We start from the raw sequence: 23,698 nt of genomic DNA, 5'->3' as shown, positions 1-23,698 counted from the left end.
TGCTTGTTATAATTATTAATTGAATAAAGCAAACTGAACAGATTGTATCATTTTTACAACATTTGAAATCACAAGTTTTGTATGCCTGGACATGTCGAGGGGCAGTTACCTTCAGTTCCACAAATGTAAAAATATAGTCCAGGCCATTGATCTTTGATTTCTGCAAGCTGAGATAATTTCTTACCAAACAAGATTTCCAAAGACAAAATTTCAGTAGGAATGAGTGAATTAAATAATGTAGTTGTGTAACTATTAAATATTTAATAATGTCCCTTACAGCAAATAGTATTGAGAACAGTTTGTACCTTATATAAAAATTAACACAAAATGGATCAAAGACCTTAAGAGCCAAAACTATAAAACTCTTAGGAGAAAATATATGGAAAAAGCTTCATGACGTTGGATTTGGAAATAGTTTCTTGGATATGACACCAAAACCACAAGCAACAAGAGAAAAAAATAAGTAGATTGGACTTCATCAAAATTAAAACTTTTTGTGCATCAGACAGTATCAATACAGTAAAAAGGCAGCCGATGGAGTGGGAGAAAATGTTGGCAAATCATATATCTGATAAGGGATTGATATCCAGAATATATTAAGAACTCCTACAACTCAACAAACAGAACTCAAACAACACAAAAAAATAGACAAGGGACTTTAAGTAGACATTTCTCTAAAGAAGATAATATGAATGGCCAATAAAGACAATGAACAACTGTTCGTTGTCACTAGTCATTAGGGAAAAGAGGCTCAGCATCACTAGTCACTGTAAGATACCACTTCACACCCATTAGGATGGCTACTATCCAAAAAGAAAAAAAAAACAAAACCAAATAGCAAGTGTTGGCAAGGGTGTGGAGGAATAGGAACCCTTGTTCTCTGTTGGTGGGACTGTAAAATGGTTCAGCCACTGTGGAAACCAGTACAGTGATGTCTTAAAAAATGAGAATTCCTATATGATCCAGCAGTCCACTTCTGGGTATATACCCCCAAAATTTGAAAGCTTGGTCTTGAAGAGACACTTGCACATCCATATACTCATGGCAGCGTCATTGGCGGTAGCAGAGGGTGGGAGCAGCCCCGGTGTCCGTGGGCGGTGCTGGGTAAGCACGACGGGGTCTGCACCTGCATGGAGTGTTATTCAGCCTAAACAGGCCGCGTGTCTGACACGTGCTCAGCGCGGCTCAGCCTTGAGGACATTGTAAGTGAGGTTTTAGTCACAAAAAGATAAATACTGTGCAGTTTTATTCATATGACGTACTTGAGTAGATGGCTTGTGATGTCACCCAAGATGCCAAGTCCCTGCATGCAGTGAGCCAAGTTGAGGGGTTTTCCTTGGGTCCTGTGGTGCGTTGTTTTCATGGATCACAAAGCTCTCTTCAGCGCACGCCTCTAGCCCTGCGGTCCCCACCCTGGTCCGAGGACTGTGCGGGTCCTGGGCCGCCAGAAGCCGCCAGGAACCGGGCGCGCAGCAGGAGGCGAGCGGGGAGCCCCGCCTGCACCCACAGCCGCTCCCCGTCGCGCACGTCCCTCCCCGTGCCCGCCCTGCCAGGTCTGTAGCGACATCAGTCCGTCACAGCAGCGCGACCCCCGCTGCACACTTCCCCATGAGAAGCCAACGCCTGATGATCCGAGGGAGCCCCTGCGGCGACGCTCCCCGTGGCCCTGTCCTTGGCAAGACGGTCTTCCCCAGACTGGGCCCCTGGTGTCACAAAGGCGGGGGCTGCGGTTCTATCCCACCCCCTCCGGCAGCAGTCTTGAGCTGGACGTGCAGCTAATGGGCAGGAGCGCCCAGCCGCATGGCACTCGGCTCCGGAAAGCGGGTCTGCTCTGTGATTTGGCAGCTGCCTCCTTGACCGTTCCTTCACTGCGTGTTTGCAAAGTGCTCGTTCCTGAGGAATGATGCAATAAACGGAACGATGCGACCAGTGAACGGGGGCTTCGTGGGCTTGCAGAATGTTGCAGTTGAATACAAAGTATGATATTAACAATGTGCATTACATTTGTTAGTTTTGATGAATCTGTGTTGAACTTTTCACAGAACACAAAAAAGAGCCATTTCATGATGTTGTGCTTATCATGAATACTATGCCCATTAAGCTTTTCAGTCTCCGGTACCAAAATTCTCATCAGCTCTGTGAGTAAATATAGTTATCTGGGTTATATTTGTACTTATGTTCTAATCAGCTGCTGCTGGAAACACCACAAATAACTCGTCTTTCCATGCAGCTTGTCCTATAATTTCTCAGACCTATCTTTACTACACTGAGCAGCATCATTGTTTACAGTCAAATTTAAATTTGCCAGTGCTTTCTTTATTCTTTTCAGACACATTTTCTGCTGTGTCAAGTGTATGCTCTTATAAACTCAGCAATCTCCAACTGCTTTAGCAATTTGAATACTTAATAATAACTGCATTTTAAAGAAGCATTACTCATTATATTTAATCTCTATTGAAAATATCAGTCTTTTTACAATTCACTGAATTTTTTTGTTTTTCCATCAATATTACCCATATTTTCTATTAATAAATACTATACATGGTTCTTAATATAGTTTGCTTAATAATAGCATCTTTTTTTTTTTTTTTTTTTTTTTTTAGACAGAGTCTCGCTCTGTTGCCCGGGCTAGAGTGAGTGCCGTGGCGTCAGCCTAGCTCACAGCAACCTCAGACTCCTGGGCTTAAGCGATCCTACTGCCTCAGCCTCCCGAGTAGCTGGGACTACAGGCATGAGCCACCATGCCCGGCTAATTTTTTGTATATATATTTTTAGTTGGCCAGATAATTTCTTTCTATCTTTAGTAGAGACGGGGTCTCACTCTTGCTCAGGCTGAATAATAGCATCTTAAAGCTCTGTTCTTCCAACTCAGGCACACTTTGTTAAATATGTAGGAATATACTTTATTACTGAAGGGAAATATGCCTTCTTAAAATTTGTGATCTTTATTTTTTTCCCACTTTTCATAGAGCTGTGCACAAAAAATGACGTCACTTTCCTTTTAAAGGACGGAGCTTGTGAATCAACAGCACTGCAGTAGCAGTGGTGGAGATGGGGGGTCTAGCAGTCCGTCTAAAAGGCACAGTGGCACTTGACTTCCAGCTAGAAATTGGTTTTTGGATCAAAGCACACATCCAGTTTTGAATGTTGGTGACTAATGTAGAAGTTCAAACCTTGTGGGCTGGTGTGGACAGGGCACCATCAGTTTGCTTTTCTCCTCTGACACTTGGTGACAAGTGCCCTGGCAGTCCAGCAGCCTTGGTTTTAGGGTAAGATTTAGACAAATCCTAACGTTGCAGCTGTTTTCATATTCATATTGGTAGAAATTAAGGCTAGGCTTTTACTACCTTTCTATTTAATAACATTAGAAGACATGTAGTGAATAGACAGATGGATCTTCAGTCTTCAACAAAATAGGCATCTTTTGCTACGTAACTGTTCTGACCTAAGTTTACCCTAAATCATGCTAGTATGCCACTGTGTCCCCTTGGAGACACAGAAGAGCTGATCAATTCCCAAAGGCCCTAAAGTAGTAGGCGGCAAAGTCAAAACCAAATGCATGGCTCTCTACTGAGTGGGTTTTCCCCGACAGCTGGAAGGAGGGCCTGTCTGTGTGTGAGACGGTGTCGTCAAAAGAGCAGAAACCGGTGGAGATGATGATGACTTGCACTGAGAAAATAAACACTACCAGGACAGAGCCTATTCTCATGCTTAATTGGTTTTATTTTTACTAAATTAGTTTAATAAAAATTTATTAATAAATGTTAGCAAAAAAAAAATTTATTTAACTAAAATTACAATTCATTCACCATAAAGGATTCTTTAAAAGGATATGAGTTGAATTTCTCAGAATTTGTTAAGTTTTGTCTGAGTTGAAAGAAAGATGCCCGGCGTGGCGGAAGGCGGCATTTCTGGTGAATGGACTGAGTGGGCGGCGTTGCTCGTCCACCCCCGTTCGCCTTCTGGCTCCTGCCGTGGTAGTGACCGTGGGTTCAGGGACACTCCAGTTACGCTGCAGGTAATCATCAGTGTCAAATCACTTAATGATGGAAGATTCTCAAGTGCTTTCTTGGTGTTATTGGTTTTATAAATGAATTAAGAAGTGAGATTCTATTCTGAAGTAGTTTTCCAGCTACTTTTTTTTTTGGAAATAGAGTCTCACTCTGTTGCCCAGGCCGGAGTACAGTGGCCTGGTCACAGCTCACTGCAGCCTCAAACTCCTGGACTCAAGTGATCTCCCGCCTCAGCTACTTATTTTGACATAGAAACTTCTGGCCCTTGTTTATCTTTATACATGAAGAAATTAAACACTGGAGTGTTAAAACTAAAAGGTTTCCAATCATCACCTGCCTCTTCTTTCTCCTCCCCCCCTCAGGGGGCACACAGCGACTGCCGCGTGCCATCGGAGTGTCCCTGGCCAAGGAGCTCATCTTCTCCGCACGAGTCCTCGATGGCCAAGAAGCCAAAGCAGTGGGCCTGATCAGCCACGTCCTGGAGCAGAACCAGGAGGGGGACGCCGCCTACAGAAAGGCTCTGGACCTGGCACGAGAGTTTTTACCTCAGGTATTTCTGACTGGAGTTCCTTTTTCTCGTTTTAAACAGCTTAAAACATGCTGACTAAACAACAGTCACCTGGAGTCCCCGGCACGGCCTGGGCTCGCTTTCCAGTGAAGGGACGTGTGGGGCCTGTGGAACTAGCAATGTGAATGCCAGATAAGCGCGAGGCCCTGCAGATCCAGGTCGAGATTTGAGGATACCGTGAGGGACATGTGGTGTCCACGCTTTGATAAGATGTCACTTGAACAGCATTTGTCACATGTGGCACAACGTCCTAACAAATTGTTTTAATTCATTCACCAACTGAGTGTCCTAACCTAAGCCATACCCAATGACAGGAAGAATGAGGGGTGGCTGTCACACTGGGCCACCCCCAAGTCAAACACTTTGAAATGCACTTTTCTAATCAGTGAGGAGAACACAGGCTATTGGGCTTTCACTGCGATGACTTCATTCGAGCTGGCTGCTCGTGGAGCAGCAGTTGTTTCTCTCACTCCGTGTGTGTGTGTGTGTGTGTGTGTGTGTGTGTTGTGGTGCTGTAGGTGCTGTTTTAACCCCTCTGTACTTCTTCACAGTCAGAACACCTAGCACGTTTCTTCCAGGGTGACCATGCTGATGAGTGCTGTTGGTGACCGTCCACCGGCGGCCTGTTGCAAGGGACTCTTGTTCTGTCACTCTCTCAGCTGTGCTTTTCATATATCCCTTTTGAAATTGCAGATTACAAGACTTAAGAGGAAGAGGCTTTTGCTACACAAGCAGTTAGTGATACCTCTTTATCCCTAATGAAGTTTGTTTTATAAACCTCTTAACCATTTCTGGAGTCCAAATAATGTTTTCTCCAACTTAGGATCACTTAACTCAGGATTCATAATCTCTTTTGGGGCCATGGAACCCTTTGGAGAGGTCATAAAATCCACCTCCAAAACAAGCACATACAGCCCCCACACGAATGCTCCCTCCAGCGATGCCCCGCGGCCCTCCCCGCAGCGGGCGCTGCCCTCTCCGCCCGCCCTGCCCCACCACGGGTGTGACATGGCGCCGCGTTCCGCCCCGCTGTCAGCCAGCCTCGACTCCGTCTCTGTGCATGCGTTGCTCACCTTTCATCCTCTGAGAACATTCTTTGTTAAAATTAATTTTTCTCCAGGTCAAATAAATATATAAGGAGATACTGAATGACTTCAGAAAATGTATGACTGTAAAACTATATGCACAAGTTATCAAATGAAGTTTGAGTGGAATAATCTTTGTTTTTACATTCGTTACTTTGTTATTGAATGGTTACTCTTTCAAATAATCAGAAAGCTTCTGTAAAAGTAGTATTTTGGGGTGATATCTGTATTATATGTTACTCCATTTCCCTGAGAAAAGAGGTTTGTAAGGAAGAAGGGGCATTGGTTTTATGTTTTAAAGGGAAAACTAATTAAATTGAGTATTATCTCTAATAGCATTTAAAATTTTCCTGTTTTTTCCCCATGGTTTTTGCTTTGCAAACTGTGGTCTGTGGACTGGCTGTTGGGGCATTTCCTGGGAGCGTGTTGGACGTGCAGAACCCAGGCCCGCCCCAGACACGGGACCCACACCCGGGGCAGGAAGGGTGCGAATGGGCACCCGTGTGCCCTGGGCCGTGGGCAGGCTCCTCGTCCCGACCACGTGGCAGTGAAAACGGAAAAGAGTCTCCTCGAGAGGAACACACTGTTTTTAGAAATGGGCTGATGCTCATGAAAAACACTGGTGCTAGTATGACCACAGACACAGATCGCGCTTGGAATAATTATAGCTGAGACACTTGTCTGAACACTGTAGCCTGGGAAAATTGTGGCATCTGAAAAAGATTAAGCATGTGACTTAGGAAGAGAATTTAGATAGGTCAAATTTTGAAAATAGAAAGCCCTAGATAGGAAAAAATGACATTTTTCGTCCATTCACCCATTTCTCCATTCACTTTTTAGAGTCCTTTGCTGTGCCTGTTATTTAGAGCCTCCCTTGTGTTTTCATTCAAAAGACCATTCAGTCCAAAATAAGCCACTGAATTCACCTTCATCACTCATTAGGAATTTAAAACATCAGATAACTAAATTCCATCTGAGGGACTGTGGCTCTCTATAGGGTAGTTTGGGAAGAGTTTGGCGTCCACAAGACGAAGGCCATGTTTTCCTTCTCACGGAGGACACCCCGTGCGCCCCTCAGACCCTCACACCCCCCGGAAGACTTACGCAGACTCTGCCTTTATTGGCGACGCAGGAGCACTGCCTAGAGGACGTGTGTGTTAGTCCACTGTCGCTGCAGTTAGTTGCCGACGGTAACGGAGAAACGATGAGGCGATGAAGCGCCAACGTCTGACGTCGGTGCTGTCTGAGCCCCAGCTTGATCTGTAGCAACAGCCTGAGCTTTTGTCCTAGCCCCTCGTGGGTGTCGTGCAAAGCCCACCTCCTTTTCCTTCTCCTACTGAGCTGCCAGGGTGGGTTGCTGAAAAGTAGCAAGCCTGAAAGCGGAGTGTGCTGCCCGCCAGCCATCAGGGAGGCAGTTTGTGGTGTGACAGGAACTGTGAATCTAAATAACTTGCTGTTGCCACCCAGTTGTTATAATTGCTGTTTAATTAAAACCTTGCCAATGAGCACGCATGTGCACAGAGGGAAGTAAAACTCAGTGGCAATCAAGCAGCGGGGAGCGGGAAGGAGGAGGTGGGTGAAAAACTACCTAACGGGTACAGGGAACGCTATCTGGGTGATGGGCACACTTACGACCCTGACCCAAGCATCACAAAAGCAGTCCACGTAGCCAAAAACATTTGTACCCCCATAGTATTTTGAAATTAAAAAAAATAAAACTTGTAAGACTCAGAGAAGAAATCTTCATCTAGTGTCACACAACTGTTGTTGGCTGTGCCATGAATCCAGCAATAGGAATTTCTGAATTTTACTGCTATTGACAAGATAATTTGCATAAATAGTAATTAAAGTCTGTGTTTCTTTATTTTGAATTTTAGGGACCTGTTGCAATGAGAGTGGCAAAATTAGCAATTAATCAAGGGATGGAGGTAAGTTCCTTAGTATTTAAGTTTGTTTTTGGAATGGATAGTGGAGATTTAATTTAAATGAACATGTTTAGACATCTATGTTATTTTTTAATGTTCGAAATAGAGCTGTTTGAATGCTGTTACCACCGAAAGCTGCTGAGCTTCCTTTTAGCTGTGTCATTCATCCTTCTTAGGGTAGTTGCCCACATCTGCCCGTGCCCTGCAGCTTGTGACATACTCGTTGTCTTTCCCATTGTTAATAGACACATTTATTGCCTAGTAGTTCATAGAAAATCAAAAAGAAGGGGGCTCATTCTGTGTCCCCATCAGTGTACCATCAGTGTCGTATTATACAGAATATTCCAAGGAGAACTCCTAGCTCAGAATTGACTCTAGCTCTCTCCACCTTTAATGTCTCAGTGTGCTTTCTGCAGGGAGACACAGACAGGTAAATCTTCAGGGTGTCCTGAGGTTACCCAGGGAGATGACTCTGGAAGAATGAAGGCCCCGGGCAGAGGAGGGCGTGGTACACACACCCATTTACTTGGGGCTTTTAGTTACAGCTGTTAATTTTGGTTAAATTATGGGTGTTTTGAAGAAAAGTGCTTCTTTCTTGCAGACCTAGGAGCTACTGTATCTTGCTGTGCTTCATAGCTGTAAAAAGAGATCGAATTTATTAGCAATAAATGTAGTTTTATAAATTTGCAAGTATTTGATTGACTTACTTAATAGCAACAACACTAATAGCAAACACCTTATATAGCCGTTACTATGTACCAAGCTTTTTATGTGTGTGTGTGTGTGTGTGTGTGTGTGTGTGTGTATTTTATAAATGCTTCACCTGTATTAACTCATTTGCTATTCACAGTACCTCATCTGGTGAACATTATAACTGCCCTTTGTTCAGACATCCCTCTCTGAAGCACAAAGAGGTTAAATAACTTTCCCAAGGTTACGTAGCTCTGAAGTGCAGGAGCCAGGATTTGAACCCAGGAAGCCTGGTTCTAAGTCTCTCATGTTGGTCATCTTGGTGATTTACTTACATCAAAGGAATCTGTGCTTTTGGGATAGGGTTATTCAATTTAAATTTATGTTAAATGTGCCATATTTTAAAAAGTTATTTCTACTAAAATGCATCATGCTTTTATCCTCAGGTCGATTTAGTAACAGGGTTAGCCATAGAAGAAGCTTGTTATGCCCAGGTATGTGATACAGCCACAGATTCAACGAGGATGCCCCCTCACCAATGATGCTTACCTTGTGTGTCATTCAAATGGATTGCGTGTCACTGGGCAAGATTACCCTCATGCCCGCTGCAGTACTTCCGGGGGTGGTGGCGTTAGTTGTTTCTGCTGTTTGACAGTTATAAGGTCTTACGATTGATTCTGTTCCACAGACGAATGGCCTCGTCTACATAATCGAGAAAACTCTTAGAGCAACCACATCAGTGCCGTTTGTGCTGTAGCTGTCTCTCCAGGCTTATCCCGTCTTTTGTCGGTGTGGATTTGGTATCTATCCAAATGAGCTGAAAACCTATGTCCACACAGAAACCTGCACATTAAGCTTTATTCATAATTGCCAAAACTTGGAAGCAACCACAATGTCCTTTAGTAGGTGACACGATGAAGTGTGATACATCTATACAGTGGAATATTATTCAGTGATAAAAAGATATGCACTGTCAAGCCACAAAAATGTAAAGGAACTTCAGTGCCTGTTGCTTAGTGAACGAATTCAATCTGAAAAGGGCCACATGCAATATGATTCCAATTCACTGACACTCTGGAAAAGACAAAACTGGTTTTGGTGGGGTTCGGGGATGAAAGGTGGCACACAAGGGATATTTAGGGCAGTGAACCATTCTGTGTGGTGCTGTAATGGTGGATGCATGACATCATGCATTTGTCAAAAGCCGTGGAACACCACCATGGAGAGCGAGCACTGACCGCCACTGTGGGCTTTAGTGAACGATAACGTGTTAGTTCATCACTTGTAACAAATGTACCACACAGACGCAAGGTGTTGATAATAGGGGAAACTGGAGCAGGGTTTGAGGGAGTATATGGGAACTCTACTTTCTGCTCAATTTTTTCATAAACCTAAATTGCTCTTAAAAATAGTCTTAATTTTTTAAAAGTATATTTGAAATGAAAAAAACATTTGGTGTAAAATGGTCAATTTGGTTATACAATTAGAATTGTTTAAGTGATTAGTAGATTTCAAAATTTTAGAATGCTTCTAAGTAGTTTTCTTGGATAATATTTGATAAACTTTTACAATTGTTTTTTACTTTTTAATATATGTAATATTTTGTTTTTCTTAGACCATTCCAACGAAAGACAGACTTGAAGGTCTTCTTGCTTTTAAAGAGAAAAGGCCCCCGCGCTATAAAGGAGAATAGAAGGGACAGAAATGCTTCAAATGCCGATGTAATAAATGTGCTTCTGGAAATTTCTTTCAGATCCACTATATGCCTCAGCACATGGAGTTTCAATGACCAAAGTGAAGAGTGAATTATTCATATAGTGTATTAAGCGTCTGGAATGGGCCCATATGCACTTCCTTCAAATGTGTCAATGTCACAGCCATGCAGATTTGTGAAGCTAGCAATGTATATTGTCAAAACTGATTCAGAATTAGGTATACATTTTTAAATATTTCCTGCATAGGAGGCTTTTCGTTCTTAATTTTTTAAGGTGAATAATTTATATATTGCACACTCTAGGAATAATACTGATTGTATGTCTACTGTGCTGCATTAAGAAAATAAAATTATTTCTATATACCAAAAATGTGAAGTTATACCAAATAAAGTTTCTAAGTGATTATATACATATGAACAGACACATATACGTAATTCTCAGCCTGAAAAATGAATTGATAGATATTCTGGGTGAAAACTACCTAATATAAATAAAACTAGTGAAAAGAAAACTTGGGAATTTTTCTCTTACCCCATCCTTTTTGAATCGACTAAATCATTGCACGTTGGATTTTGGAGGAAGCAACGTTTTCTTGCTGCTTCTGTTGGGGACCTCCTTCCGTGGTCCTGTGGCAGCACTGAGGCCAAGCGCTGCCCCGGGAAGGGCGCGGGAGGCCGGGCGCGGGGCTGCGCCCCAGACCTCCTCCCGGCCAGGCCCTTCCGCAGGGGGGACAGGAACATGTGGCCCGGGGCGGGGCGTGGGAGCCGCTGCGCTGGGGGCCGAGGGGAGGGCAGGGGAGGACGGGACGGCCCTGCACCTGCCCTCCCAGGCCGGGCGGAGCCCTGCGCAGCTTGTGGGAACCGGGAACTGCAGAATTCACTGTGAAAAAGTGAGGAGAACATTATGAAGTTCTGAAATAACGAGACAGCTTTAGTTTCCACTCGTCGTATCAAACCGGACTGCCTTCTGAGCTTGCCCGGGTCTGAGGCTGGCAGTGCGGGGACAGGGCGGCCCTGAGCGCCCGCAGCGCGGGCCAGACGCAGCCCGGAGGGCTCCCCGCAAACGGCAGCGCACGGGAGAGCGGCCCATTTTATCGTGGGTTTATGTCCTCACAACAGTAACTTCATTGCTGTTTGAAAAAATATAGACTTGTAATTTTTAAAATCCTGAAACTTTTTTAATTTGGGAATTTGAACTCAACCTCTCTTCTGAAATTCTTAAAAGAGGCGAGCGTGGACTGGCCGTCAGCTGGTGTTTATCCTGACAAAGCTGGGAGGCGGCTTCGCTGTCGCCGCCGAGGGTGCGCGGTGCTCCTCCTCGCCTCGGGTGCGAGGCCCCGCGGGCCCGGTGCGAAGGGACCCGGTGCGAAGGGGCCCGGTGCGAAGGGGCCCGGTGCGAAGGGGGCCGGTGTGAAGGGGCCCGGTGCGAAGGGGCCCGGTGTGAAGGGGCCCGGTGTGAAGGGGGCCTGGTGTGAAGGGGCCCGGTGCGAAGGGGCCCGGTGCGAAGGGGCCCGGTGTGAAGGGGCCGGGTGTGAAGGGGCCCGGTGTGAAGGGGGCCGGGTGTGAAGGGGCCCGGTGCGAAGGGGGCCGGGTGTGAAGGGGCCCGGTGTGAAGGGGGCCTGGTGTGAAGGGGCCCGGTGCGAAGGGGCCCGGTGTGAAGGGGCCCGGTGTGAAGGGGGCCTGGTGCGAAGGGGCCCGGTGTGAAGGGGCCCGGTGTGAAGGGGGCCTGGTGTGAAGGGGCCCGGTGCGAAGGGGCCCGGTGTGAAGGGGCCGGGTGTGAAGGGGCCCGGTGTGAAGGGGGCCGGGTGTGAAGGGGCCCCGGTGTGAAGGGGCCCGGTGTGAAGGGGGCCGGGTGTGAAGGCACCCGGTGTGAAGGGGGCCCGGTGCGAAGGCGCCCGGTGTGAAGGGGGCCCGGTGCGAAGGGGCCCGGTGCGAAGGCGCCCGGTGCAATTCACACCAGGCCCTCCGGGCTTGCACAGCGCTCACCGGCACAGTGGCCGAGCTGTCCGTTCCACGCGCGGTAACTTGCTCGTGAAGTTCTGGTGCTTGTTTCCCTAGTCCTTGAAAGGATTCAGGGCCATTTTGTCCTGTCCATGACATGCCAAATGCAACTTCCTTTTTAACTTGGAAGAAAATAATTGTGTTAACAGGAAAAAAAAAATTGAGAGTGTGCTAAATAATTTCTCTCTCTTAACGTGGATTCATAGTCCAGTCTACTGTTACTGAATGAGCACCATTTAATTTCCTTACAAGCTGATTAAGTCACTGGAGTGTGCCCGAAAGCAAAGTCCTGCAGTGATTTCAAATGTTGCAGACTTCACATATTATAGCACGAGAAACGTATCCAGTTCTCCGTATCAATGTTTGCCTTTCTCTTGATTTCTGTTCAGCAGAGCAGTCTTTCTGAGGAGCCGTCTCTGTACTCCCCAGGTCAGGTGGCCTGGCCGGTGCTCTGGCAGGGGCCATGCCACTAGGGGAGGGCCACCTCCCTTCTTGCTTCTCAGCAGTGTTGGTGCATCCAGCTGGGGTTGCAGTGGGCACTTCCGTGCGGCCCACTTAGCTCACAGCCGGCCCTCAGAGAGGCGGATCGCTGGTCAGGCGTGGTCCTCATTCCCAGGGTGAAGGCGAACTAAAGAGGGAAGAACAGGTTGCTTCATCTCAGAGCATGAGGCCTCCTGACTCTGAAGTAATTTAACGCTGATTACTTTATAATTTATCTATAAAAGGAAAAGAAGTCTCTAAGTTACTGAAGTTCTGAGGCAAGAGTCAGATTTTCTGTGATTAGAGCATCATTTCAAGTTCGGTTTGGTTTGGTTTCAGTAATAATGGATCTGGTTTTCCCATCAATCAAGTCATCGTGTTTTGTTCTCGTCCAGCTATCAAAGAACTAGCTTGTCACAGGCATCGCCTTTCAAGCAGCCTTAGAAGAGTGCTCTGTGTGGGCCAGGGTCACGGGGCATCAACGTGGGACTGTCTGCATCGGGCTTGTTGCAGCTGGCCACTGACCTTTTCCTCATGTGACCTGAACTTCCACTTTTAGTGATATGCCCCATATTGCTCATAGTTTGGGGTCCAAAGATCCTGGCAGGCAGACATTTTAAAATAATCACACCATTATTTGTCTAAATACTAATATATATGTAAGTCACTATTTATTGGATTTTATCAAAATAGCAATTAGACCAGGCGAAGTGGCTCACAGGCTCACACCTGTAATCCCAGCACACGGGGAGGCCAAGTCGGGAGGATGGCTTGAAGTCAGGAGCTCAAGACCAGCCTGAGCAAGAGAGAGACCCCATCTCTACTAAAAATAGAAAAAACTAGCCGGGCATGGTGGCGCATGCCTGCCGTCCCAGCTACTCGGGAGGCTGAGGCAAGAGGACCGCTCAAGCCCAGGAGTTGCAGTGAGCTATGATGATGTCACTGCACTCTAGCCCTGGCAACAGAGTGAGACTGTGTCTCAAAAAAAAAAAAAAAACCCAATAAACATTTTCTCATATTAAAGAATAACTATATATGGTATATATTGTCACAAAAGAAATAATACATATAGCATTTTAAATTTATTAGTAGCTAATATTTTGTAACATAAATTAAGAGCCACTTTTCTGCATAGATGAAGCAGGATACAGACTCTAATTTGGGGAAGGAGGGGTACCAAACCCTCTGATCCAGATGTGTCTGTGTCTCAGGCCCTACAAGTCACTTTCAAATGCCTTCCTGTGGATTTTCATAGTCATTGTCTCCGAGAACCTTCAAAAATGCAGCTACCCCTTAGAAGGAGAGCGCCTAAGAAATGACTTGGTTTGCAGTGTGTGTCACAATGGTTCTCAGGGCAGCGTGAGGGAACCGGGAGCCCGACAGGGAAAATAAGAGATGCCAAGGACAGACCAAGAAGCGCACCCCGTGTGATTCAGGCCCAGCCCTGGGGGCACCGGTGTGCCGAAAGGCAGCCGGGAGGGAGACGGCCCCTCCGCGCTGACAGTTCCCCGGCGGGCAGCAGAGTGAGCTCCTCGCAAGCAGCGTGTCAGTCCCTTTTCAAGTCCTACATAGAAAACACAGTATCATATGGTGTGTTTTGATTTAAAGGAACATGTAAACACCCTGTGAGTGAGATGAGAGAATAAGGGCTGTGTACTGCCATGATGATAATCACTAACACTCACGAAGCCCTTAATGCCTGCCAGGTGCCTCGCAGAGTCTCACGGAGCGGTCCCTCCTCCAAGAGAACAGGTGCCGAGGCTCCTCCCACGCACGGCACAGGGAAGGAGCAGGTGCGTGGTGGAGGCAGGGCTTGAACCTAGAGCCACTGACCTTTTTGTCACCGTTGAGCTTGAAAACAACCAGAGCGCATAAACAAAGACTGCTAACAGGTGTGTTTTCGTCAACCCAGAGGGAGTAGCGTGCTTTCCCCTTTGCCGTTTTGATCGACCTTCTTGTGACTTGGAAGGAGGTGAAAAGTGTGCTTGGCCAGTGACCTGGTGACACAGGCAGGCAGTGTGCCGCTCAGCCCCGCTGGGCACCTCCTCTGCACGTACACACGTTTTCACACCTAATAGTCAACAAAAACCTTACGAGATGGGTTTGTCAATTTATAGTTTAAAGGACGGAAGCAGCAGGACTCGTACCAAGCATGCTGCGTTCCTGGTGTTTGCTGACCACACCGTCGAGTGCAGGGAGCCATCTGGGTGACGGAATCACGCGCGGAGTCTGTCGAGAGGCTGCAGTGATCAGTGCATGACCCTGCGGCTCGGCTCCACCTAAAACCAGCGCCCCGGAGTGCAGGTCTGGGGCCTCGCGGTGGGACAGCGACACTAACCAGAAAGGAGGCGAGGTGAGCTCCGTCTGGGTCAAGAGCATCCCAGGTGGTTTAGGGGAGGGTGACAGGTGTGTCATTTGTTCTGCCTTGGTCAGTCTCCTGGAGTGTTGTGTCCAGTTCTCAGCTTTGTAACTCCAGGTGGTCACAGATCACTGTCATTTTCTGGAAAGCACGCACGAGTCTTTGGCCAAGTTTGGGCTCCACTGAAACCAGCAGTGAGACCGTGGGCGAAGCACCTCACCCCCTCCAGCCTGGTTCTAACACCAGTCTGGGTTTGTAAAGGAATCCACAGTTGTTCGTGAGCACTGCAGGGACCTGCTCAGATTGGATGCGGTCTACATCAAAGTACTTTACAATTTGTAAAATCTTATGCAAATGTGGTGGCGGGGTTTTGTCTGTTTCAGGGGAGACCAGTTGGGACAGGGAGGTGGTTCTCACAACTGTGGCCACTTCAGGGGCATGTACAAGTGCTTGGAGTGCTCACCCTGGAAAAGGGAAGCCGGGGAGACACGGCAGCTGCCCCCAGTGGAATTGCAGTTTGAAACTGGGATTTTTCAGAGGCTGCCACTGGCGGGGAGGAAGCCATGCAGGACTCTCCCGGCTCCAGCTCACTGCTCCGCAGTTGTCCAGGGACACAGGGCTCAGGACTAGGTCCACAAGCTGCCCTGCCTCTTGGAGTGTGGGAGCAGAAAGCGGGCAGTCGCGGACAGGGCCTCGGAGCCAGGGGACAGCTCCTCCAATGTGGGTGGTCCTTGTCCCTCAAGTGTTACCAGTCAGCGTCCCTCTAACACTGGCACAGACTTAGTAGATGCAAAATGTAGGGTCTCGTTACAAACACTGGTTACTGGACGGTCGGGTCTTAAGAGACAAAGAAAACAAGTATCTGCCTGCGGTGTGTCTAGTTAACTATTTCTGCCCTTGGGATAATTCACAGTTTAAGGAGTTTTAGTTTCTTTACTATTTTAAGAAAAATTGTTATCATGCTTGAATGCCATGTTTGTGTACCAGTTTCCGGTTTGGGAGTCCAGGGTGGAAGGATTGCCCTGAGGAAAGCAACCACTTCTCATCACTCTGTTGGGTTTGACGTGGCTGACCAGCCGCCACCACCATCAGAGAGGGGATGACGGAGGACCCCAGCCCCCACGAGCTGTGGCCGGGCGAGGAACAGGGCAGGCTTCCTGCCTGGGCTTCAGTGCATTCCCACGTCTTGCTCTCAAGGTGCCTTTAAACAGTTCGGTCTATCCTAAAGCATTTGAAAAAAACACTGACGTGTAAAACATCCTCTGAACGCAGTCTTTCGTGAACCCATTGCACAGAGTCCGTACCCAAACCTTTAGAGAGAAATGGTAAAGTCACCATGTCATCAGGTTGCAGCTCAGGGACTGCATAGTTTTAGTGGGGATGTTCACAGGAAAAGACTTCAGAGAAGTTTGAAAATTGGCAAGTGCACTTTCTTGACCTTTTCAAAAATCGTCTGAGTCACTTTCACTTTCAGCCTCCAAACTGTGCTGAATGAATCCTTTGTGCAATTTACAGAAAGTGAAGAACTGTTTGGCAGGCGCGATGAAGTTCAAATTCCTAATAGCCTCTCCTGCATTGAGTAATATTTCTTTTGAGTTCTGAAACACACTTTTTATGATGCCTAGAACTTGCTTGAATGCGACCACAATTTGAGTGCTTTAAAAATATAAGCACAAGAAATGTGTGATGTGCAGTAAGAGACAGGAAATGACAGCCACATCTGACTTGGTGGAGAGAAATTCTAATTATTGGAGAGCTGTGATTGGAATATTTATTTTTAGTACTTATCAGTGGCTCTGTTGGCTGCTTGCTTAGCATCGGCACAGGGGTGCACACAACATTGACGAGTTACTTTCTTTTCCTCTGGTCTTTGTAAGAATATGCGATGTGCCTTGTGATTGACTGTTAAACCACTCTTCTATAAACCCTGGCGGAGCATGTGTTATGCCGGCCCCTCCGTGGTGCTGGGACTTGTGAGTTCAGTGACTGGGCGTGGCCTCAGCACACCTGCCATTGGGCCAGGCTTTGAATGCACGGGTCACCTCAAACTCCAAGCCCCCGTGCTTGCTCTAGTTACCCCGACTTACAGTTTATATACACCCACATATGCTTCCTGTGCATTAAACAATGTTTGCATATGCACATAAAGACACGTATATTGAATTTCCTGAAAAACTTGACAGACCTAACATTTTAAACTGTATCCGGTTTCCCCCAGGGATAAGCTAGTCTTCAAAGGTAAACATGATGAATAGCATAGGGGTTGTGGAACCAGACAAAAGAGCTGTGTCTCGGCACTGGGCTGGTGCAGCCCTATTGCTCTTGCTCTGTGACCTGCGGCAGATGCAGAGTGGTGGCCACGGCTGTGAAAGAGACCTCGTCTTGTCTCTGCATCAAGCCTGAGAGTGGGGATTGCCAAAGCTGCTGGGCCTGGAAAAGGTACTGCGTTCGTGGACTCTGCTCCGTAACTTCAGATCAGCACCCTGGGTTTGACTCTAGAATCAGGATTGAGGGAAAAGGCCACCTTGGTGATTGTAGTTTTTTAGATATAATTCATGTACCATAAAAGTCATTGTTTAAATTGTGTAATTTGGTGTTTTTTTAGTATATTCAGAGTTGTACAACCATGACTACTATCTAATTCCAGAATATTTTCATTGTCCCAAAAACAAGCCCTGTACTCGTTAGTGGTCACTTCCTATTGCTCCCCCCGTCCCCCCCCAGCCCCTGGCAACCGCTGATCTACTCTCTGTCTCTGTGCATTTGCCTCTTCTGGACATTGCACATGAACGGAATGATGTAATAGGTGGCCTTTTGTGTCTGGCCCTTTCTTTTACTGCACACAAAATTGTCAAGGTTTAACCATGGGGCAGCTGGTGTCATACTTCTTTCCTTTCTGTGATTGACAATGTCCCGTGTATGTACATGCCACAGTTGTTTATCCCTCACCAACTGGTGAACATTTGGGTTGTTTCCATTTGGGGCTATTATAAATAACGCCGTTATGACCATGTGTGTACAAGTATTTGTGTGGATGTGTGTCATCATTTCCCTTGTGTGTTCCTATTAATACAAATGGAATTACTGGGTCACACGACAGCCTTGTTTACCTTTTGAGAAACTGCAAAACTAACCAACTGCACCATTTTACAATCCCATCACCAATGTACGAAAGTTTCAATGTCTCCACATCTTCACCAAGACTTGTTACTGACTTTTTGGATTGTAGCCATTGTAGCGAGTGTGCAGTGGTATGTTAGTGTGATTTCAATCTGCAGTTCCCTAATGACTAAAGATGTTGAACACATGTTCATATGTTTGTTGGCCATTTGTATTTCCTCTTTGGAGAAATGTCCATTCAAGCCCTTTCCTCATTTTTAATTAAGTTATTTGTCATTCTACGGTGGAGTTTTAAGTGTTCTTTATGTATCATGGATACAATCCCTCATTAGATACATGATTTGCCAATCTTTTCTCCTATTTTATAGGTCATCTTTTCATGTTCTTGATGGTGTCATTGGAAGCATGAAAGTTTTTTTTTTTTTTTGTACAGAATACAATGTGTTTGTGTTTTATTTTGTTTTTTTTTTGTAATATATATTTCAGGATATTATGAGGGTACAAACATTTTGGTTACTTTTTATGTCTTTGCCTCACCCAAGCCAGGTTTAGAGGCATTCACTTCCCCTCTACAATGCTCACCGCGTCCATTAGTTGTGAGTTTACCACCCTCAACCCCCTAATCCCTGGAGAATATTACTACTATGTGAGCATCATAGTGTTGACCAGTCAGTGCCAATTTGACGGCGAGTATGTGTGAAGCCTGTTCTTCCGATCTTGTGATACCTCACTCCAGATAATGGGCTGAAGCTCTATCCAGGAAAACATAAGAGGTGCTAGTTCACTGTCATTTCTTATAATTGAGTAATATTCCATTGTATACATATACCAAATTTTAATAATCCACTTATGAATTGCCAGACACTTGGGCTGTTTCCACATCCTTGCAATAGTGAATTGTGCTGCCATAAACATTCGGGTACAGATGTCTTTATTATAGAATGTCTTTTGCTCTTTGGGGTAGATGCCTAATAGTGCTATTGCTGGATCGAATGGTATTTCTATTTTTAGCTCCTTGAGGTATCTCCAAATTCTTTTCCACAGAGGTTGCACTAATTTGCAGTCCCACCAGCAGTGTAAGAGTGTTCCCGTCTCTCCACATCCTTGCCAGCATTTGTTGCCTTGGGATTTTTTGGTAGAAGCCAATCTCACTGGGGTTAGGTGATATCTCATTGTGGTTTTGGTTTGCATTTCTCTAATGATTAGAGATGTTGAGCATTTTTTATGTGTTTGCTGGCCATTATTCTGTCTTCTTTTGAAAAGTTTCTGTTTATTTCCTTTGCCCATTTATTGATGGGGTTGTTTGATTTTTTCTTGCTGATTTTTTTAAGTTCTAAATAGATTCTTGTTATCAGCCCTTTATCGGATGTGTAGAGAACAAATATTTTCTCCCATTCCTTAGGTTGTCTATTTGCTGTAATGATAGTTTCCTTGGCTGTGCAAAAGCTTTTTAATTTGATCAGATCCTATTTATTTATTATTGTTGCTGCTGTGATTGCTTTGGGGGTCTTCTTCAAAAATTCTTTGCCTAGGCCAATGTCTGAAAGGGTCTTCCCAACATCTTCTTCTAGAATTCTTAAGGTTTCATGCCTTAGGTTTAGGTCTATCACCCATCTTAAATTGATTTTTGTGAGAGGTGAGAGGTAGGGATCTAGTTTCAATCTTCTACATGTAGCTATCCAGTTTTTCCAGCACCATTTATTGAAGAGATTCTTTTCCCCAGTGTATATTTTTGTCTGTTTTGTCAAAGATTAGATTACCATATGTGGATGGTTTAATCTCTGGATTCTCAGTCTTGTTCCAAAGGTCTACATCTCTATTCTTGTGCCAGTACCATGTTGTTTTGGTTACTATAGCCTTGTAGTACAGCTTGAAGTCTGGTAGACTGATACCTCCCAGTTTGTTCTTTTTACTTAAGATTGCTTTGGCTATACGCGGTCTTCTCTGGTTCCATACAAAGCGTAGAATTATTTTTTTTCTAGATATGTAAAGAATGATTATGATACTTTGATAGGGATTGCATTAATTCTATAGATCACTTTGGGTAGTATGGACATTTTAATGATATTGATTCTACCAATCCATGAGCAAGGTAGATTTTTCCATCTGTTTACGTATTCTATAATTTCTTTTCTTAGTGTTTCATAGTTCTCCCTGTATATGTCTCTCATATTTTTTGTTAAATATCTTCCTAGATATTTTATTTTCTTTGAGGCTACTGTAAAAGTTATTGCATTTTTTATTTGAATTTCGGCTTGACTCTTATCGGCATATATGAATGCCTCTGATTTGTGTGTATTTATTTTGTATCCTGAGACTTTACTGAATTCATTTATCAATTCTAGGAATCTGTTGGTTGAATCCTTGGGGTTTTCTAGATATAATATCATATCATCGGCAAAGAGTGAGAATTTGATCTCATCTGCCCCCGTTTGGACGCCCTTAATTCCCCTCTCTTGTCTAATTGCTCTAGCAAGGGCTTCCAGCACTATGTTGAATAAAAGTGGAGTTAGTGGGCAACCCTGTCTGGTTCTGGTTCTAAGTGGGAATGGTTTCAATTTTTCCCCATTCAGTGTGATATTGGTCATGGGTTTATCATAAATGGACTTGATAATTTTAAGGTATGACACATCTATGCCTATTTTGTTAAGAGTTTTTATCATAAAGGTGTGCTGGACTTTGTCAAATGCTTTTTCTGCATCTATTGAGAGATGGTCTTTGTTCTTGCTTTTATTTATGAGGCAAATTGCATTTGTAGATTTATGTATGTTGAACCAGCCTTGTGTCCCTGGAATAAAGCCCACCTGGTCATGGTGAATTATTTGTTTGATATGCTGCTGAATTCAATTTGCTAAAATTGTATTGAGGATTTTTGCATCTATGTTCATGAGGGATATTGGTCTGTAGTTTTCTTTTTTGTTGTATCCTTTCCTGGCTTTGGTATCAAGGTGATATTGGCTTCATAGAATGAGTTAGGAAGGATACCATCTTTCTCAATGTTGTGGAATAATTTCTGTAGTATAGGTATGAGTTCTTCTTTGTATGTTTGGTAAAACTCTGAAGTGTAGCCATCTGGTCCAGGACTTTTCCGTACTGGGAGGTTTTTAATTGCTGCTCCAATTTCTGAGCTTGAGATTGGTTTATTCAGAAATTCTGTTACCTCCTGGATGAACTTAGGGAGGTTGTATGTTTCTAGGAATTTGTCCATTTTCTCCTCATTATGTAGTTTTTGGGCATATAGGTTTTTATTGTAATCGAAAATAATGTTTTGTATTTCCATGGTGTCTGTTATGACTTCTCCTTTTTCATTTCTAATTGAGTTTATTAGAGTCCTTTCCCTTCAAATTCTTGTCAGTCTCGCAAGAGGGGTGTCAATTTTGTTTATGTTTTTAAAAATCAGCTTTTGGTTTTGTTGATCTTCTGTATAGTTCTCTTATTCTCAATTTCATTTAGTTCTGCTTTGATCTTAGTTATTTGTTTTCTTCTACTAGGTTTGGAATTGATTTGCTCTTCCTTTTCCAATTCCTTGAGACTTTTTATTAAATTGTCAATTTTGGAGCTTTCTGTTTTTTGGACGTGAGAGTTTAATGCTATTAGTTTTCCTCTCAGGTATGCTTTTGCTGTATCCCACAGGTTTTGATAACTAGTGTCTCCATTATCATTTAGTTCGAAGAAACTCTTGATTTCCCTCTGTATTTCCTCCTTGACCCAATAGTTATTCAACAATAGATTGTTTAATTTCCATGACTTTATGAGGTGGTATTTCTGTTGGAATTGAACTCTAATTTTATACCACTATGATTGTAGAAGATACATGGTATAATTTCTAGTTTTTTGAATGTGTTGAGGTCTGATTTGTGGCCTAGTATATGACCAATTTTGGAGAAAGTTCCATGGGCTGATGAGAAGAATGTATATTCGGCTTTCTTTGGGTGGAATGTTCTGTAGATATCTGTCAGACCCTTTTTTTCTAGAGCTCTGTTTAAATCTATTATTTCTTTGCTAATTTTCTGTTTGGAAGATCTGTCTAGTTCAGTCAGCGGGGTGTTGAAGTCCCCTGCTACTATGGCGTTATTGTTTATCATACTATTTAGATCAGACAAGGTTTGCTTTATGTAACTGGGTGCTCCTGAGTTGGGTGCATCAATATTAAGAATTCTTAGTTATTCTTTTTGGATCTTCCCTTTTACCATTATAAAGTGGCCATCTTTGTCTTTTTTTACTTTTGCTATTTTAAAGCTTATGTTATCTGAATATAGTATAGCTACCCCTGCTTTCTTTTGACTTCCATTTGCCTGGATGATTGTTTTCCATCCCTTGACCTTGAGCCTGAAGGCATCTTTGTGGGTTAGATGCATTTCCTGTAGACAGCAGATACTAGGCTTGTGGATTTTTATCCACTCTGCCAGTCTATGTCTCTCCTGAGGCCAGTTTAAGCCATTCACATTTATTGAGAGGATTGAAATTTGAGGTAGATTTCCATTCATACTGTTGGGTGAAATCCTGTTGTTTTGTTTTGCTCCTTGAGCCATCATGAAGTCCAAGTACTAGTCTTTAACTCTTGAATGATTTTACTTTGAAGAGTGTCTATGGTGCTGTTCAGTGTGTAATGCAGGTCTGAGTACTTCCTGTAGGGCCAGTCTGGTCTTTACAAATTCCATCAGTGATTGCTTGTCTGGGAAGGACTTTATTTCTCCCTCATAGATGAAACTTAATTTTGCTAGATAAAGAATTCTAGGTTGGACATTATTCTGTTTTAGAAGATTAAGGATAGGCACCCAATCCCTTCTGGCTTGTAAAGTTTCAGGTGAGAAATCTGCAGTTAGTCTGATAGGTTTTCCTTTGTAGTTTATTTGTTGCTTTCACCTCTCTGCTCAGAGAATTGCTTCTTTTGTGTTTACTTTGGTCAGCCTAATAACTACATAACAGGGTGATTGCCTTTTCACATTGAGTCTCCCAGGAGTTCTGTGTGCTTCTTGTATCCGAATGTCAAGATTTCTGGACGGGCCAGGTGTATTTTCCTCCAGTATTCCATGAAATAAGTTTTCCAGCCCTTGTGTATTTTCTTCTTCTCCCTCTGGGATGCCAATGATTCTTATATTTGGCTTCTTTATGTAATCCCACATTTCTTGTGTGTTTCAGTCTTGTCTCTTGTTTCTGTGTTCTTTTTCTTCATCTGATTTGTTGAGCACACATATATTATCTTCAAACTTTCAGATTCTTTCCTCTGCATGATCCATTCTATTCTTGAGGCTTTCCACTGTGTTTGAAGCTCCTTGAATGCCTCCTTCATTGCCAAGATTTCTGTTTGGTTTTTCCATAGTATTTCAATTTCTTTAGAGAATTTTTCATTCATTTCCTGAAATGTTCTTGTGGTTTCTTTATGTTGGGATTCTATTTTCTCTTCAATTCCATTGAGTTTTCTTACAATCCATATTCGGAATTCTTCCTCTGTCAGTTTAATCATATCGTGTAAGCTAGTATGTATTGATGGAGATCAAATATTTTCTTTTGGAGGTGAGTTTTCTCTCTGATCTTTCATGTTTCCTGTGTTCTTTTGCTGATTGTTTCTCATCAGGCTACTTTGTCAAGCACTGGGGGTGCTGGGACCAGTTTGTGGGCTTAATTCCAGGTCCCTGAAGAGACATTCCTTGACAATGCAGGGGAGATGTGCTCTGCTCTGGTCCTGTACTGTCTTAGAGGTGTTTTAGCCTGTTGGGTAATCTCTGACCTGTTGTCTTCA

General features: G+C 44.2%; 1 protein-coding gene across 3 annotated transcripts in view; it reads left to right on the top strand.

The window, feature by feature from the left end:
- AUH (AU RNA binding methylglutaconyl-CoA hydratase) overlaps positions 1-10,515 on the top strand; it is a 157,601-nt gene extending 147,086 nt beyond the window's left edge. For 2 of the 3 annotated variants that reach the window (XM_045563779.1, XM_045563781.1), the window contains 3 exons: positions 4,376-4,563; positions 7,544-7,594; positions 7,994-8,721. In XM_045563779.1, the coding sequence (XP_045419735.1) occupies positions 4,376-4,563; positions 7,544-7,594; positions 7,994-8,143 (389 nt within the window). In that variant the 3' untranslated portion in view covers positions 8,144-8,721. The other variant, XM_045563780.1, reaches the window with a different exon arrangement.
- Positions 10,516-23,698: the final 13,183 nt, after the last annotated feature.

Source organism: Lemur catta, chromosome 10 (assembly GCF_020740605.2).
Source record: "Lemur catta isolate mLemCat1 chromosome 10, mLemCat1.pri, whole genome shotgun sequence".
NCBI classification, from domain to species: Eukaryota; Metazoa; Chordata; class Mammalia; order Primates; family Lemuridae; genus Lemur; species Lemur catta.
The sequence above is the reverse complement of the archived record's forward strand: the minus strand, read 5'-3'. Positions and strand labels throughout refer to the sequence as shown.